At 40.9% G+C, this 17,443-nt stretch overlaps 1 protein-coding gene across 1 annotated transcript in view; it reads right to left on the bottom strand.

Moving 5' to 3' along the window:
- Positions 1–17,443, bottom strand: part of ltb4r2b (leukotriene B4 receptor 2b) — a 95,471-nt gene that overhangs the window by 7,659 nt on the left and 70,369 nt on the right. Inside the window, exon 2 of the mRNA XM_039745706.1 lies at positions 15,669–16,443. Coding sequence (XP_039601640.1) covers positions 15,669–16,424 — 756 coding nt within the window. The 5' untranslated portion in view covers positions 16,425–16,443. The remainder of the gene's footprint in view (positions 1–15,668; positions 16,444–17,443) is intronic.

Genomic DNA, 17,443 nt, shown 5'->3' on the forward strand with positions numbered 1-17,443 from the left:
GCATTTTTCCACTTAAGAAATATAGCAAAAGTTAGACCCCTTATAACATTGCCAGATGCTGAGAAATTAATCCACGCTTTTGTTTTCAGTCAACTAGATTACTGTAACACTCTCCTGTCAGGCAGAATACAGCTGCTAGAATCTTAACTAGGAAAAGAAAATCCAAGCACATCTCTCCAGTTTTGATTTAGAATTGACTTTAAAATCCTGCTTATAGTTTACAAAGCCTTAAATAATCTCACTCCATCTTATATTTCGGAAAGTCTTACACCTTACACTCCAAATCGCAACCTTAGATCTTCACATGAGTGTCTGCTTAGAATTCCAAGAGCTAAACTTAAAAGAAGTGGTGAGGCGGCCTTCTGCTTTTATGCACCTAAAATCTGGAATACCTTGCTAATAGGAATTCGCCAGGCGGATACGGTGGAGCACTTTAAAAAACTGCTAAAAACACATTACTTTAACATGGCTCCCTCATAACTTCATTTTAGTATAACCCTGATATTCTGTATATGCATTTAATTATCATTTTTATCATGCCTCTGCAATCTGTGCTAACCCTTACTTTCTCTGCTGTTCTTTTCCTGGTTATCTGTGCTGGTGATCTTCACCCCCACCACCTGATCAAAGCACCGTGATATCCCTACATTGATGGATTAAAGGCGAGAAGTCCACATGACCATCGCCTTCTAATTGTTCCATGTGAAGCCTGGAAAACATGAGGACTGATTTAGATCATTTATGTTAGAATGCCCAGTGCGGGCTGGGTGGTCTCGTGGCCTCTGAACCCCTGCAAATTGTTGCTATTTTTGTTTTTTCTGTCCTCCAGGCCATCGGACCTTACTTTATCCTTTGTTACTTAGTATTGTCTAATCTTATTTTACATCTGTACTGTCACCAAACATTAGCCATTAGGTGGGAAAGATAGTTAGCCAATTTGAAAGGAGGTATGGTTAGGAGGCCAGAGTGGGCAAGGTTAGAAAGAAGGTTGGTACATAATGCTGCAAAACAGTGCCATGTATTCTCAATCAAACTGAGACCAAGGCTTTCTCTAATTCATTGTAGCATGTTCACAGTTTCTTTCTTATGAGCCATTCCAAGGTTACTGCGGCCTTGAGTTTTACGATCAATGCCCTGTTGAAAGGTGAAGCTTCAGTTTTCTAGTAGATTCAAGCAAGTTCTCTTTGCTTACATTTTCATAATTCATTCTTCTTTCTATTTTAACCAGATGCCTAATCCATTGTGAAGTAGAGCAGATGCACAGCAAAATGCCCCACCACTCTTCATTTCTGTAGGTGTGATGTTTTTTCAGATAGTGTTGCATTTGCTCCACACATGCACATATCTCTTTGAACTCTGGCCTAAATTCTCTTATCTTGGTCTCATCTCACCACAAAATCTTTTCCCAGATTACAACTGGGTTACTCTAAATAACTTTGGCAAACTGCAGACATGCTATCAGATGGTTCTTTTTGAGTAATTACTTCTTCTGTGCTCAAATTTTTGTTCAGATCAATTGAGTAGTGGACATTTACTCCTGCCTCAAGTACAGATAATAGCTCTGTAGCTCCTTGAAAGTGCTTGTTGGACTCTTCTCTCCCAATTCTCCTTCTTGTTTGTGAAGAAAGTTTTGAAGCCTAACCTTTTCTGGACAGGATTTAGGTAGTTTGACGTAACTTACACTTCCTCAAAACTGAAATAACAGTACTTAATGGGACATCCAAACATTTGGATATTATTTTGTGCTCTTTTACTAATGTGTGCATTTGTATCATTTTATTTTTCTAATTTCTGTGGAATTCTCTTTAATCTTAATTTTCACAACTTTCCTCTAGATTCACAATCTGATCAATGCTGCCTTAACTCTGGGGTTTTATCCGGTAAATGTGCCAGTTATTTAAATACTTCACTGTGTCCTTGTTAGGCAAATCTGTTTTGCATTTATAAACTTTGATATTCCACAAAGCATCCATCCATCCATTATCCAACACGCTAAATCCTAACTACAGGGTCACGGGGGTCTGCTGGAGCCAATCCCAGCCAACACAAGGCGCAAGGCAGGAAACAAACACTGGGCAGGGAGCCAGCCCACCGCAGTCCACAAAACAGGAACTGAATAATTATGGAAATTTTTTTTTCGCATTAAGTTTTTTTTCTTTTTTTATTTATTTTTTATTAATTTTATTACAATCCATACAAAACAATCAAGTTTTTACAAAAAAAAATTATTAAGAACAGATCGATCCCCACCCTGAGAGAGAAAGCAAGCCAAATGGCGTAAAATTTAAGGCTTGTAAACATACCTAAATTAATAAATTTTCTGTGCTTTATAAACTTATTTTAAAATATTACTGATTAGATCCTGCCATGTTTTGAAAAAAGTCTGTACAGATCCTCTAACTGAGTATTTGATTTTTTCCAATTTCAAATAATATAACACATCGGTTTCCCACTGACTTAAAAGAGGAGAGTTTGGGTTCTTCCAGTTTATCAGAATAAGTCTGCGTGCCAAAGTGTAGTGAATGCAATCACAATTTGTTTGTCTTTCTCCACTTTAAGCCCCTCTGGAAGAACCACAAACACAGCTGTTAATGGGTTAGGAGGGATTGTGAGTCCAAGGCTGTCTGAAGGTAATTAAAAATTTTGTCCAGAATAATGTTAATTTGGTGCAGGCCCAGAACATGTGACCCAGTGAGGCTGGGCTTGGTTGCAACGTTCGCAGGTTGGATCATGCCCTGGAAACATTTTGAGAGTTTTAGTCGAGACAGATGTGCTCGATATATAATTTTGAGTTGTATAATTGTATGCTTTGCGCATATGGAGCTCGAGTGAATTCTCTGCATTGCTACTTTCCACTCCTTTTCTGATATATTAATTGAGAGATCTTTTCCCAGTGTCCTCTTGGATCTTTGAAAGGAAGGGATTGTAAAATGATTTTATATATTGTAGAGATGGAGTCTAAGTCCTTGAGATTGAGCAATATTTTTCCAGTGGATGAGGGTGCAAGATGAGGAAAATCTGGAAGGTTCTGTTTAACAAAGTTCCTGATTTGAAGATAGTGAAAGAAATGTGTAGCTGGAATGTTAAATTTGGAATGTAATTGTTCATAGGATGCAAAGACGTTGTCTATATAAAGATCTCTAAGCAAGTTAATTCCAAATTTTTCCAGATATTAAAACTGCATATGTTTGTGAAGGTTGAAAGAGGTGGTTCTCTTGCAGGGTGCCACAGATAGAAGCTTCTCCGTCTTAAAATGCTTTCTACATTGGTTCCAGATTCTAAGTGAGTGGAGCACAATTGGGTTATTAGTGTATTGCCGATAGCGTGTGTTTATTGGAGCACAGAGCAAGGAATACAAAGAAGTACTGCAGGATTTTACTTCTATTGTGGTCCAAGCCTGTGTATGTTCTTCTATTTGTGTCCAGGTTCTTATCGCCTGTATATTTGCTGCCCAGTAATAAAACTGGAAGTTAGGTAGAGCCATGCCGCCTTCTGCCTTTTGTCTTTGTAGGGTCGCTCTTTTGATGCGTGGATGTTTTGAATTCCAAATAAATGAGGTTATTGTTGAATCTAATTGCTTAAAGAATGATTTATTAATGTATATTGGATGTTTTGAAATAAAAAGGAGCTTAGGAAGAATATTCATCTTAACAGTGTTAATTCTTCCAGCTAGTGTGAGATGAAGGGTTGACCATCTATGCAAGTCTTGTTTAATTTTTTCCATGCAGAGCGAAATTTTGTTGATAAAGAGCTTTATGTTTACTTGTGATGTTTACCCCTAGGTATTTAAACTGTTCTGCAATGATAAAAGGTAGGGTGTCTAATCTAATATTATATGCTTGAGAATTCACTGGAAAGAGTACACTTTTATTCAGATTAATTCTGAGACCAGAGATCTTTTGAAATTCTGTGAGTGCTGCTAAGACTGCAGGCACAGAATTTTCTGGGTCCGATATATACAGTACCATGTCATCTGCATATAATGAGATTTTCTGTTCCAGTCCTTCTCTGCTAATCCCCTTTATCTGATCAGTATTTCGACAATGTATTGCCAGTGGTTCAATGGCAATGCAAACAACAGCGGTGACAAGGGCATCCTTGTCTAGTGCCACGCTCTAGTTTAAAGTAGTCTGAGCAAATGTTATTGATGCAAACTGAAGCTTCTGGGTTAGTATACAGTAATTTAATCCATGCACAAATGTTGGGCCAAACCCAAACTTCTCCAATATAGTAAAAGGTATTTCCATTCAATCATGTCGAATGCTTTTTCTGCATCCAATGATAATAATATTTCTGGGGTGTTTGATTTAGTTGGTGAGTATATTACATTAAACAGGCGTCGAAGATTTGAAGATAGTGCGGCCCCTAATAAATCCAGTTTGGTCTTGTGATATTACGAGGGAGCACTTTCTCCATCCTTCTAGCTATGATTTTAGAGAGTATTTTAACGTCGTTATTCAGAAGTGAAATTGGTCTGTATGATGCACATTGTAATAAGTCCTTATTTTGTTTTGGAAAGACAGTGATTAGTGCTTGGCGAAAGGTTTGTGGAAGAGATTGGTTATCTCTGGCTTCTGTAAATGTTGCTAATAGGAGGGAGCTAGCTGAGCGGAGAATTTCTTGTAAAACTCTGCAGGGTAGCCATCAGGGCCTGCTGCTTTCCACCTTGGAGTGACTTTATAGCATCTAGTAATTCTGATAATGCCAGAGGTTTATCAAGTTCCTCCACACTAAAGCGTCTATTTGTGGTATCTGTAATGTATCCAGAAATGCATTAGATTGTATATTGTCTTCTTTAAACTCAGTAGTATATAGGGATTTATAGTAGTCTCTGAAAGTGTGCATTATATTTTTGTGTTCGATGATTTTATCTCCGTTGTGTTAGTGATTACCGAGATTGCGTATGCACTTCTTGCTTGTGAATTTGTTGAGCTAAAAGCTTATTAGCTTTCTCCATGTTCATAGTAATGATGTCTGGATTTGTAAATTAGTTGTTCAGTTTCTTAAGTTGTCAAGAGGTTTAATTCTGAATGTAGAGCCTGCCTCCTCCTATGTAGAGTCTCGCTTGGTAGTCTGGCATGTTCTTCATCTATTTTAGTAATTTCGCTTTTATCTCTGCTACTTTCTTGGCTCGGATTTATTTCTGTGGGAAAGATATGAGATAATCTGTCCTCTTAAGAAGGCCTTAAGAGTTTCCCAGAGTATTCCTGCAGAGATCTCGGGGATGTATTTGTCTCTAGAAAGAATTTGATTTGTTTGGATATAAATTCAGTACAATTCTCTCAGCTAATAGAAGCGGTTGAGGCCATCTGGGGTGAGTGTATGGGGCTTAGTAATTTAGCTCCAAGATCATAGGTGCATGGTCAGAAATAACAATAGCATCGTATTTGCAAGATTTAATCTTAGGCAAGAAGTTATTGTCTATAAAGAAGTAATCAATCCTTGAGTAGCAATGATGTACTGGTGAGTAGAAAGAATATGTTCTTGAATTTGGGTTTAAAAACCTCCAGGGATCTGATAAGTTGTGATCAGTTATAAACTTTGTAATTATCTTTTGGTGTTAGATGCGTTCCCCTGTGGAGGAAGTACTATCTAAAAGTGGATTTAGAACACAATTAAAGTCCCCAGCCATTATAACTTTATGAGTGTTCAGATTGGGAATGGATGCAAATAAATTTTGTATAAATTCCTTATCATCAACATTAGGTGCATAAACATTTATCAAAATCATTTTACAGTTAGATAAGTCTCCCATGACCATTACATATCTCCCTTCAGGATCCAATACTACATCTGATGCTACAAATGGTACTGTTCTATGTATGAGAATTCCCACACCTCTAGTTTTCTTTGTAAAACTAGAATGGAACATTTGGCCAGTCCAGTCTTTTGCAGCCGGAACTGATCCTTGCTTAGTAAGTGGGTTTCCTGTAAAAATACTATTTTAGCATTTAGACCTGTTAGGTGAGAGAGTACTTTCTTTCTCTTTAATTCGTGATTCAGGCCTTTAACATTCCAGCTTACGAAGTTAACTGTCCCATCATGGAGACACTGATTCTGAGTTTTTGATGTCATTTTATAGTCTTATTATAATTATAAAGATTGAGAGGATAGATTAGGTATAGATCAGGCCTGCTCTCTTTCTCCCCCCCCTTAAACCCCACCCTCCCTTTTTGCCTCCCCAAGTGAGGCTAAAACCCACTTCACACAGTTCCAGTCCTCTGACATACCCAGAGACAGAGTGCATCCAAAGCAAAACAAGCTCCAATACAGCGGCGCTTTAGGGTTAAAAGATAGAGATATCTCTAAAAAAAAAAAGGAGTTTTGCACTTAAAATATATATATAGTCTTCAGCAATTTTAGTGCATTAAGATGATACACCCAGATAATAAACCCGGGGGATGGTGTTAAAAATGTGTCCAGAAGAAGCATAACAAGTCTTAATGCAGTAATAGCAATAACAGTAAACCAAGGGTATGATATTGAAAGTCTCGTTTAGGGTAGAGATGAGATAATTAGCAAAGAAAAAGAGAGAGAAAAAAAAAAGAATAATTAAGCACAATAAAACATAAACAGATAGCCCTAGTAATACTAAGTAATAATGAGAATATATTAGAATATATGCTGATAAAACCCGTATTTTAAAACGAATAGATCAGACAAAAGATTATTAATCTTTGCTTTATCATTAACCGCCATGACTCACTATTATGTATCAGAATAGTCCCGGGATCAGCTTTCTTAATTCCTTTTCTGCTGCTTCCTTGCTAGCGAAGACATAGAATTGACCCTGCCATTCCACTTTCAGTTTTGCCGGATACAGGAGGCTGTATTTGACACTGGCTTGCCATAACCGCTGTTTAATATTATAGAAGGCTGCGCGTTTAGTAGCTGTTGCTGGAGAGAAGTCAGGGAAGATACGAATGTGGTTATTTTCATATATAATATCTTCCTTGTTTCTGAGGAGTGCCATCACCTCTAGCTTAAATGATAATCGTTCAAAACGAACTATAAAAGATCTTGGTCAGGGTCTGACGGTGTTTGATCCACGCGGTAAGCCGCTGCTATCTCAGATTCTGCTTTAAAGTCGTCCCTGATTTTTTTAGAAAAAAGCACAGCTGCGAATTTCACAGGGTTTGAACTCTCTCTATTCTCCGGCAGACCTTCAATCCTGACATTATACCTTCTACTCCCATCTTCTAAAGCAGCCAGTCTGTCTCCAAGTTTTTCTCCGAGTTTTTTGCATTCGGAACTGACATTTACTGCTCTTTCCTCGGCACTAGCAGCTAAATATTCGGCCATTTCAACCCGATTCGTGAATGTCTCCTTGATATCCTCCAATTGATCAGTAAGTGTGCTCAGTTTAACCAAGTTTTCCTGAATGTGCTCTTCAATTTTACCCAGCACTTGTCGAAGCTCAAGTTGCACCTCTTGACGCAGCCTTTCATTTGCCTGTTGGAATTCCTGTCGCAGCCTTTCATTTGTCTGTTGGAATTCCTGTCGCAGCCATTCATTGGCCTGTTTCATCTCCTGTTTCAATCCCTGTTTCAGTCTCTCATGTGCCTTTGCTTTCTCATTAGCCTTCTCGCTTTTCTTTATATCTTGCGTGAGCACAGCGAGCAACACCTTCAGTTCAGATAGTTCAATTGTGCCTTCTTGTACCGTAGATGAAGCAGCAGACTTTGCTGTAGCCGGTGTCCCCGCTGCTCCAGGCTTGCGTAATTGAAGCCGCGGACTTCAAGGCCCTTTCCAGTTTCATGTGATCTTCTCCAATCAGCGAGCTATCCAGATCTGCACTCACGATCGCACCTTCGCTCCCCTTTTGGCTCTCAGCCGGCGATGATGTAGCGGACCGTGGTCCCGAGGAGTCTGTGCTTTCGCCCATCTGATCCAGATCTGTCTCTGAAAGGCCGTATCTAGAACCGGGGCTTGCTGATTGCAGCTTGGGTGTAGCTTTAGTTTTCGATTCTTTCGAACCCCCCTTCTTGTTGGCCATGTTTATATGTGCTTACATATACTGTAGCAGTCTCTCTCTGGTTGAATAAATGCAGGATATCTCAGGACAATAAGCAAATAATATGAAAAATAACACCACTGCTAGCGGAGCTCCACTTCAGACGTCCATCTCTCGCATCGGACGAGACCAAGCAACCATTTTTTTTCTAACATAAAGTAAGGTAACATTAAAAAACAAATATTGACTTTCATCTCAAGACCCTGCTCAGGATTAAGTGGCATAGAAAATAGTATAGTATTGAATTTCAGTGCATTGGAACAAAACTAATCAAAGAACAAAATTTCAGTGTAAGCAGGGCCAGATTAAGGTGGGTGCTATTGATGCTGCAGCATTAGGCCCATTCCTGAAATAGGCCCAGATGAAAACAGACGAGAATTTTTCGGAAGCTGAACAGTTTTCCTTTGCTATATTAACCTGTAAAAAATTCTTAGAATTAAATTTGGAGTCTGACTTTCAGACGCCTAGACACAGCGTTACGTATTATACAGTTACTATTGTACAGTGATCCCTCTATATCGCTTCGACTTTCGCTTCACTCCATCGCGGATTTTAAATGTAAGCATATCTAAATATATATCATGAATTTTTCTCTGGTTCGCGGATTTCTGCGGACAATGGGTATTTTAATTTATGGTACATGCTTCCTCAATTTGTTTGCCCAGTTGATTTCATACAAGGGACTCTATTGGTGGATGGCTTAGAAGCTACCCAATCGGAGCATGTATTACATATTAGATAAAACTCCTCAATGATATACGATATGCTTCCCGCGCGGTGCTTGATTGTTTGCTTTTCTCTGTCTCTCTCACTCTCTCTGCTTCTCCAGACCCTTTCACGTCTGTCATCCTGTTCCTCCTTGCCCAAAGGAGCAGATACTGGTCCTGCTGATGGGTTATGGACCTTCTATGGCCCTGTCCAGTCCTCCTAAAGTAACTGCCTGTCTCCTGGAATCTCCTCCATGCCCTTGAGACTGTGCTGGGAGACACAGAAAACCTTCTGGCAATGGCCCATATTGATGTGCCATCCTGGAGAGGTTGGACTACCTGTGCCACCTCTGTAGGGTCCAGGTATGGCCTCATGCTACCAGTAGCCAAATGCAAAACTAGTGAAAAAACAGTCAGGAAAGATGAGGAGGGAAACATGTCAGTGGCCTTCACCGGTTAAACCATTCCTGTTTTGGGGGTCGTCTCATTGTTGCCCCTCTAGTGCTCCTGTTGTTAATTTCATTAACACCAAAACAGCTGAAACTGATTAACAACCCTCTCTGTTACTTAACTGACCAGATCAATAGCCCACAAGTTTCATTGACTTTATGCTATACTCCGATTAAACAGTGTTCCTTTCATTTTTTTGAGCAGAATACAGTATATATATCCTCTTTAATGAAACCCCTGTGTGTGTCCAGGTGTCCGTGTGTGTACGGGGCACGGTACCGTGTACGCATGCACACTGGAAGCTGGGCAAACAGTGAATGGCGTAGCCGCGGCCGCGCATGATAAGCAAATAAAAGACATCATTGCTGGGGAGAGTGCTGATTGGGTAGTCGCGGCTGCGCACATAAAATCTGTTGCTGTGGAGATACCACACATACTGCCCCGTGCATGTTTACTAACTAACTATCTACTAACAACATGCCACCCAAAAAAATGGACACGTCAAGTAGGACAAAAGACACAGACACTCAAATCGTATATAAGCAACATCTCCTGGAAGAACGGTCAGCTCAGCAAGAAAACATCAACAAAAGAAAGGCTCAAAGACAAAGAAAAATACGAGCAAATAGATCGATTTAAGAAAAACAAAATGAGCGTCAGAATATTCCCCATATTGATTTGGCTCCATCCTCTACTAATTTACCCTTTATCTTTTGAAGGCGACAATTTCCAGTTACATTAGTCTTTGCCATAACAATTAATAAAGCTCAAAGGCAAACCTTGCAAAAAGTTGGCATTTACTTGCCAGAACCAGTACTCAGCCACGGTCAGTTATATGTTGCATTATCAAGAGTTACAAGTTGTACAGATGTTGTTGTCACTGTTGTAGATGGTCCTGAACAAGGCAAACTGTTGCCAAACTCTGACAGAGTATTTACAAAAAATGTTGTCTATAATGAAATTTTATAGAAAAATTTAATGAGGTAAAAAAATAAAAACTTTTTCCTAAATATCTTCATCAGATATTGTGTATTACAGATTGTTACAAAGTTTTACACTAAGGCAATATTAATTATACTTACTGTATTGTCATATACAGTACGTTTCTATTTTATTTTTATTATTATTTTACTTTAGGCTTCTTGCAAAAATATTTTTAACAAAAAAAATTAAGAAAACAAACAGAATGAGGTCAAGGTTCCTTGCCATTTAATATAGACTGTTCCTACTAATGTTTATGCAATACTGTTCTAGCGCCTGTTATTGTAACGGGCTTAATGTCTAGTATATATATATATATATAAAATGTAAAATATATATGTAAAAATGTAGTTCCTGGAATGGCAATGTGTCACCCATGTTCATTGAATCTTCGCAGATTAACAGAAACAGAGGCAGCTTGAAGTAGTGACTCATCTTTCTTCAAATGAACACATGTTCAGTATGGATGATGAAACACGGTAAAACAAAAGTCAAAGTCAGGAAACTAAAACAAGTCAAAACCAAGAGATCAGTGTTTTCAGTACAACCCAGAAACAAAACTGCAAAGCATTTAGTGGGAAATGGTGAGTTCATCAGGGCCGAATAAAATCATGCATGTCACACTTGCAGTTCAAGACCATGCTTGTGTGTTTTTTTTTTCTTTAACTGTGGAAAACTCAGTGCTTTGTTTCTTCATTGTACTGGAAACGCCTTGTTCTATCACATTTGACTTCTTGGTTTTGACTTGTTTTTAGTTTCCTGACTTAGATTTTTGTCTTTCATATTGGCTAATAAATATCTATCAACTTTCTGGCTCCTGACCCTCTCACTATGTTCTTTTTGACCTGGATTATTGCTTCACATTTTGGGCACAGTTTAAAATGCTCATTTTCTTCCTCACTGGCATTGACCTTAGTTTGCTTTTCTGTCGTAATCTCTTTCTTTTTGCACAGTCAATACACAGAGGGTATTACAATGATCTGATGCCACCTGAGACAGACCAAGCGCCAGTATCCAATTGTTAATTTTGTTTCTAATGTCAGAGGTGCCTGACTTGCATATATCACTAGTCATTAGCAAAAGCAAGTCAAATATTTAATTATTTATTAGGTCAGTTAATGATTACATTAGAGAAGACTGTATACATATTGGAAAATTTTGATATGGCCCAAACAGAATTTCCATGCCAAAAACAGCTCATAAGTGATGCTTCACAGCAAGTCGTTGCTTCCTCAGTAGTATTCAGTCATGATGTCCTCTTCTTAAGTCTTTAGTTACGGAAGCTGCCAGATGCTGATACAGCAGTACAAGGAGACTGAAAACAGAAAGGTCTACCAAGACAAGATGGCTGGGCTAATTTAGTAGGAGCAGCTGCTGCTGAAGAAGAAGCTCTGGGCTTCTGGAGTATGCTGCAGCACTTAGCCTCTCTTGGAGAGCGAGGTAAGATGCCAGCAAAGTACATAATGGATGATTCTGTAAACAACTGGTGATAGCTTTATTTAGACAGAATCTATATATATAATTCACTAAGGCAAGACAACCATGAAAAGCACGCCGGAAGGGGCGTGGATTCACTAAGCCGCCAACAAGTGAGACACCTATGGCGCACGAAGGAAGGAGCCACGCCCACCAACTCCATTGGATACGACGACAACTCGCAGGGCCACGGCCACCAAGTCGGACGCGAGGACACAGAAAAAGTGGCGTCATTTATATTCGTCTGTCGTGGAGGCCACATGCGGTGCAGGGCAGGTTAATGTCATGTTCATGTCATGCACCTCCGAGCTACGTTGTCTGTTCATAGAGGCATGTTTCTCGTGGAGGTGAATCGCCATATGCAGCATGCGAGGGGTATCTCATGGGATCTTTAAAACAATCCTTTACAACTGAGGTTAAAACACAATGAAGTAAGCAGTCTTTAAAAACCGATTTTTCAGTTACAACGCATGACCGCTTGCACCATAGCAAACTGTTTTACACACTACATACAGCAATTCGCATCCGCGACAAACATGCGTCTTCTTAGATGCTCCTGCAGGAACACGGAAGACGTTTTCCTACCCACTAACACTCCTTTTTCACCGGCCCGCGTCTACCCTCGCTCTCCAGGCATTCACACTGCCTGCCCATGTGCCCGGATGCAAAAACTCACCGACCACCCAGTTAGCCCCTTTCGTCTGTGCTAGGAGTCCACATGCACGTCTAAGCCATGTTGACTTTTCATTATTCTTTTTGGTTTCGACACCAACGCGCCCACCATGAAAAACCATGCGAAAGGAACAACGAAGCCCCGCCCAGAAACTCTACCCCTCCTCCCACGTGCTCAGGAACGCACCTCAGACCACTGCCCGCCAAATCAAACAGCTCATCAAACACATACTCACTTGCTTTGGTCTGTGCTTCGGTCCAAACCCAGCTGTGAGCCACGTTGACTATTCTTTTGCCCTCCATGGCTGCAAATGTATTTCATGGAAACAACAATTCTTTCAATGTTATGGAAATTCCTGCTTCAGGTAACTGTTTGTTTCTGTCAGTCGGGTTTTTTTGAAGAAATGTCATTGACGAAACTGTTGCTCTCAAACTTCGTGACATGGCTCTTAGCTTTGTTTGCCAACATTGGGATAACTTCGGTGACGTGGTGTCCGTTGTTCTTAGTCACAGAGGCATTGTTATACAGTCTGCTCAACAATACGCTGATTACATGAATACGTCCGGACTCTATGGTGCAGCGTGTCAAACGGTTTACGAGGGGTATCCCATGGGATCCTTAAAACAATCCTTTACAACTGAGGTTAAAACACAATGAAGTGAGCAGTCTTTAAAAACTGAGTTTTCGGTTATGACGCTCCACCACGTGCTCCATGGCAAACTGTTTTACACGCTACATACAGCAATTGCATCGCGACAAACATGCATCTTCTTAGATGCTCCTGCACTTTGTTCACACCCCCCTCCCACCTCGCTACTACCGTGGTCAGGTGTCTTGGTGGATTATATATAGAAAGGCAGCCGAAACCGCACAGAGCAATGAAAAGTCTACAGTTCCATCTTTTCATTCACTTTCTGTTGTATCCTCAAACCCTCCCTTTTTAGACAACTGCGTCTTTCCAGAAGTGTTTAGCATTCAATAAATAATTATGCATGACATTGACCGTGTGTCTACCCGGCGTGGGTAAGCCGTTGAGCCCCATTCGGGCTGCAAACCGTGGAATTCCCACTAAGCGCGACTCATGCACTCCCCAGGGCCGATCCTGGCGACGGGCAAAAACGTGCCCCGCACGTGGGCGGCCAAACTCAAAGGCGGCCGTTGAGGAGACGTGCAGCAGCCGGCGACGCTGCGACCGGCGGCTGTCCGCCTTTGAATTTTAAAGTCTGAGGGCGGCCGACGACTATAGCAGCGGCGGCGTTTGCAGTGAGCAAAGTTTGACAAAGTTGCGTGTGGTGTGTATTGTAGTCGATGCGTTGATGCCTATTAGGGACTCCACATACATAGCGATTTGCTCGCGCGAGCAGGCGCAAAAGCCTTTGATGGTCGCCGACTCATCGCACACTCTGTCTGAACGGTTCCATTGCTTACCATGCGTTTACGACACGCTCTCTAAATGTGTGTAGTCCCTTAGTCAACGTTCAACTTGCATGTTTCATAGTTGCGTCGCGAAGGCGATAGATTTCATGTGAGACGCGTGACGCTCCTCAATGGGATTGCGAGTCAAGAGAAGCGGCAAAAGACAGCGGGGCTGCGGCGATCTCTGAATTGACTGTCACTGTGTGCAGAGCTGCCTGTCGCTTAGAACGATTAAATAAACCGGCTTTCTAATCTAGGCTGGTTTGGTTTGAAATTAATCGTTTGAAATTAAATTTTATTTATACATCCCGACTCTAACCCTAACACCGTCTTAATCCTGTTTGAAGTAGTACATGTAATAGTAATATCCGTCATATCATAATAGAAAATAGGTACGTAGGGCGGCGAAACCACATTCGCACAAAGGCGGCCGTCTACCCAGGATCGTCCCTGACGCTCCCACTGGTTGCGTCGCGACAAACATGCGTCTTCTTAAATGCTCCTGCACTTTGTACGCACCCCCCTCCCACCTCGCTACTACTGTGGTCAGGTGTCTTGGTGGATTATATATAGAAAAGCGGCCAAAACCGCACAGAGCAATGAAAAGTCCACGTCAGTCACATGTACATCTGGACTGTGTAAAGACGACGACTCAAGAGACAAGTTGGAGGTGGGCACATGACCGGGCAGTACATACTGAACGAGAAATCAGCAGACTAGCATAACGGACAGAGCTGAATGGACGTCCTTCTCTCCTCCCGTTCCACTCTCCGCGCGGAACCCCATCCCTCCGTCTGGCAGCAGAAGGCGCGAGGACGATCCGCCGGTTTTCAGTCACGGACGATTGTGTGTTGGTTCGTTCCGTGCATTGTTACAATGTTGCTTTTCTTGCCGATTTATTACATTACCGATTTTTCAAATGTTAATTTTCTCCCTGTGCTTAAAATTCATTAAAAAACCGCCCTGATTATGCGGCGTATGGTACGCCGCGGGTTGGCTAGTTTATCTTATTAACCTTATTCTAAAGAATTCATCCATTATCCAGCCCGCTATATCCTAACAACAGGGTCATGGGGGTCTGCTGGAGCCAATCCCAGCCAACACAGGGCGCAAGGCAGGAAACAAACCCCAGGCAGGGCGCCAGCCCACCGGAGGGCACACACACACCCACACACCAAGCACACACTAGGGACAATTTAGGATTGCCACTGCACCTAACTTGCATGTCTTTGGACTGTGGGAGGAAACCAGAGCACATGGAGGAAACCCACGGGGAGAACATGCAAACTCCACGCAGCGAACCCGGGTCTCCTAACAGCGAGGCAGCAGTGCTACCCACTGCACCACCGTGCCGCCCTTCTAAAGAATTATAATTATTATATTTATTCTGTCCCCAAACGCCGAATTAGTGAAGCTTCTATCCTAGGACCCATTTCTGTACAGAGTGTGCGTTGCCCTGTTGATTGTAGTGAACGTGGACAGATAGCTTTACTGACCAAGAAAGTAAAGGCTGAGAATCCGTATATTTTAATGTAGATTTCTGGCAAGAAGTCATATAAAGTATTAGGACATGAAAACCATTGACAACTTGAAGGTAAAAGAGTGATAATTTCCTTAATCTAAAATACAATATGGTGGAAGGTAAAGTAATGACTACAGCAGCACCAGCAGCAAAAAGAGAGCTAGGGATATACCAATATGTATTAAATTAAAAAGGGGGGGGCGTTATGAATGTACCAAACAGTCTAATAGCAATATTAACACAGGGTGCCGCAGCAGCACAATATTTCTTATTTTGAAACACGCTTATGATTATCCTCATTCTGATTCAACACAACTGTGAGAAGGTGTGTCTGCCCCACAAATTACTACCATTTTGTCGTGACTAATATTCAGTATTTCTCACAGATAATATACTGTAAACAGACCAAAATGGCAACAGAAACCATACCTGTATGATGTTGACCACATGGTAAGGTAACCAGAAGAAACCAAAAGCTCCAATGATTGCAAGGATCAGATTTTCACTGCGCAGTTTGCGCTGAAACTTGGAAGTCCGGAGATGGTGTAGAATGTAACAATAGCTACTCAGGATGATTGTGAAAGGCACTATAAAGCTAAAAACTGTCTCAAAGCTGTACTGAAAGACTTCATCTTTGCGGAACGGATGATGAGCACTGCACAGCCTTCGGGTGCTGTTGTCCGTAGTAGTGACGTGCCGAAACATCACAGCAGGAATTGCAAATATGAATGTGACCAACCAAAGTACAATCAAAATTTTAACCACTATTCTTTTCCTTCGGATGGAAGGCACTTGATGAGGCCAGGCTACAGCCACAAGACGATCAAGACTCATAAGAGTGATGAAAAATATACTGGCGTACATGTTCATACAGCATAGGTAAAAGAGACATTTGCACATGAACTCTCCAAATATCCAGTCCCTCAGTGCCAGGTAGACGGTGAAGAAGGGTGTCAATAACATTAAGCCGCCATCTGCGAAGGCTAAATTAAGGATCAACAAGCAGGTGACTGAGCGTTTCCGAGTTCGAAATAAAATACTCCAAATAATGAAAAGGTTTCCTGGGACTCCAATAAAGAAGACTAAACTAAGAATGAAAGTGCCTAACCCAGTAGACAAGTTGTTGCTAACTACATTCTCAGAGTCCTCGGTGTCGTTGCTTTGGTTGGTTGCCATAAGAGCCATTGAGTCTTCTGGAAGTGGCCTAGAATGGAAAAGAGAAAAGCGTGAAAAATCTCTGCTAGATCAAGAAAACAGTAACTTTAATGTAACTGGATCTAGTCTAAAACTAAACAAAGAGCAGATGGAAGTGACTTCACTGTCTTCACATGACGTGGGGATTATCTTAGTTACCATTTGTGAGATGTCACATATCTCAATATCATTCTATTCATGTGAATTTTCAATGGGCGTTTCAGGAGAAACACAGAGTCATATCCACAAAAAAACATTTACTGATTAGTGCCAATGTTTTGCAGTAAATACAAAGCTATTGAAATACATTAAGTAGATTATCATGTCATTCCATAAGTAATGCAACCAGATTATTAACATCAGAAACGTTTTTGATTTTCTAACAGTTAATGTCTCACAGCTCCAGAGTCCTGCAGGTGCGTCTTGACATGGACAAAGTCTGAGTGGTGCCTGCGCACTCTTCCCATGAGATATTCTCTAGCTATTGGAAACTCTAACCTGGGCTATCAGAAATGAGTGTCCCTGGCAATGGATTGGCATCTGGTCTAGAGGTGGCTTCCGCCTTGCACTACTGGAATAGACATCAGATCCATGTGAACTTGAGCTGCATAAGAAGGTCTAAAGATAACAAAAGCAATAACAACACTCTGTTTCTTGTATAGCCCATAATTAAACAGGTAATGCATTAACTGGCTTTAACCGGTCCTGTTGTTTTACAGCCCTCCAGGCTTGACTCACTAAGAAGACAAGAAAAAACTCCCAGAAAAAGTGTATGAAGCAATATAACTGTTTCTGACACATATAAAATTGTGATATACTGCAAGCTAACATTTTCTATAAAAGCTCTCAACGGTTTCCTAAATTACCAGATGTCATAAAAAAATTACATTTTAATTGACTTTAAACTGGATGTGTGAGTGAGTACAGATTTGGACGTGAGTGATCAACTAACATCCCATTGTGCTGGCTCTTACTGTCTGAGCAAAACAAATACGCTTCAGTTTGCATAC

This window comes from Polypterus senegalus, chromosome 1 (genome assembly GCF_016835505.1).
Source record: "Polypterus senegalus isolate Bchr_013 chromosome 1, ASM1683550v1, whole genome shotgun sequence".
NCBI lineage: Eukaryota > Metazoa > Chordata > Cladistia > Polypteriformes > Polypteridae > Polypterus > Polypterus senegalus.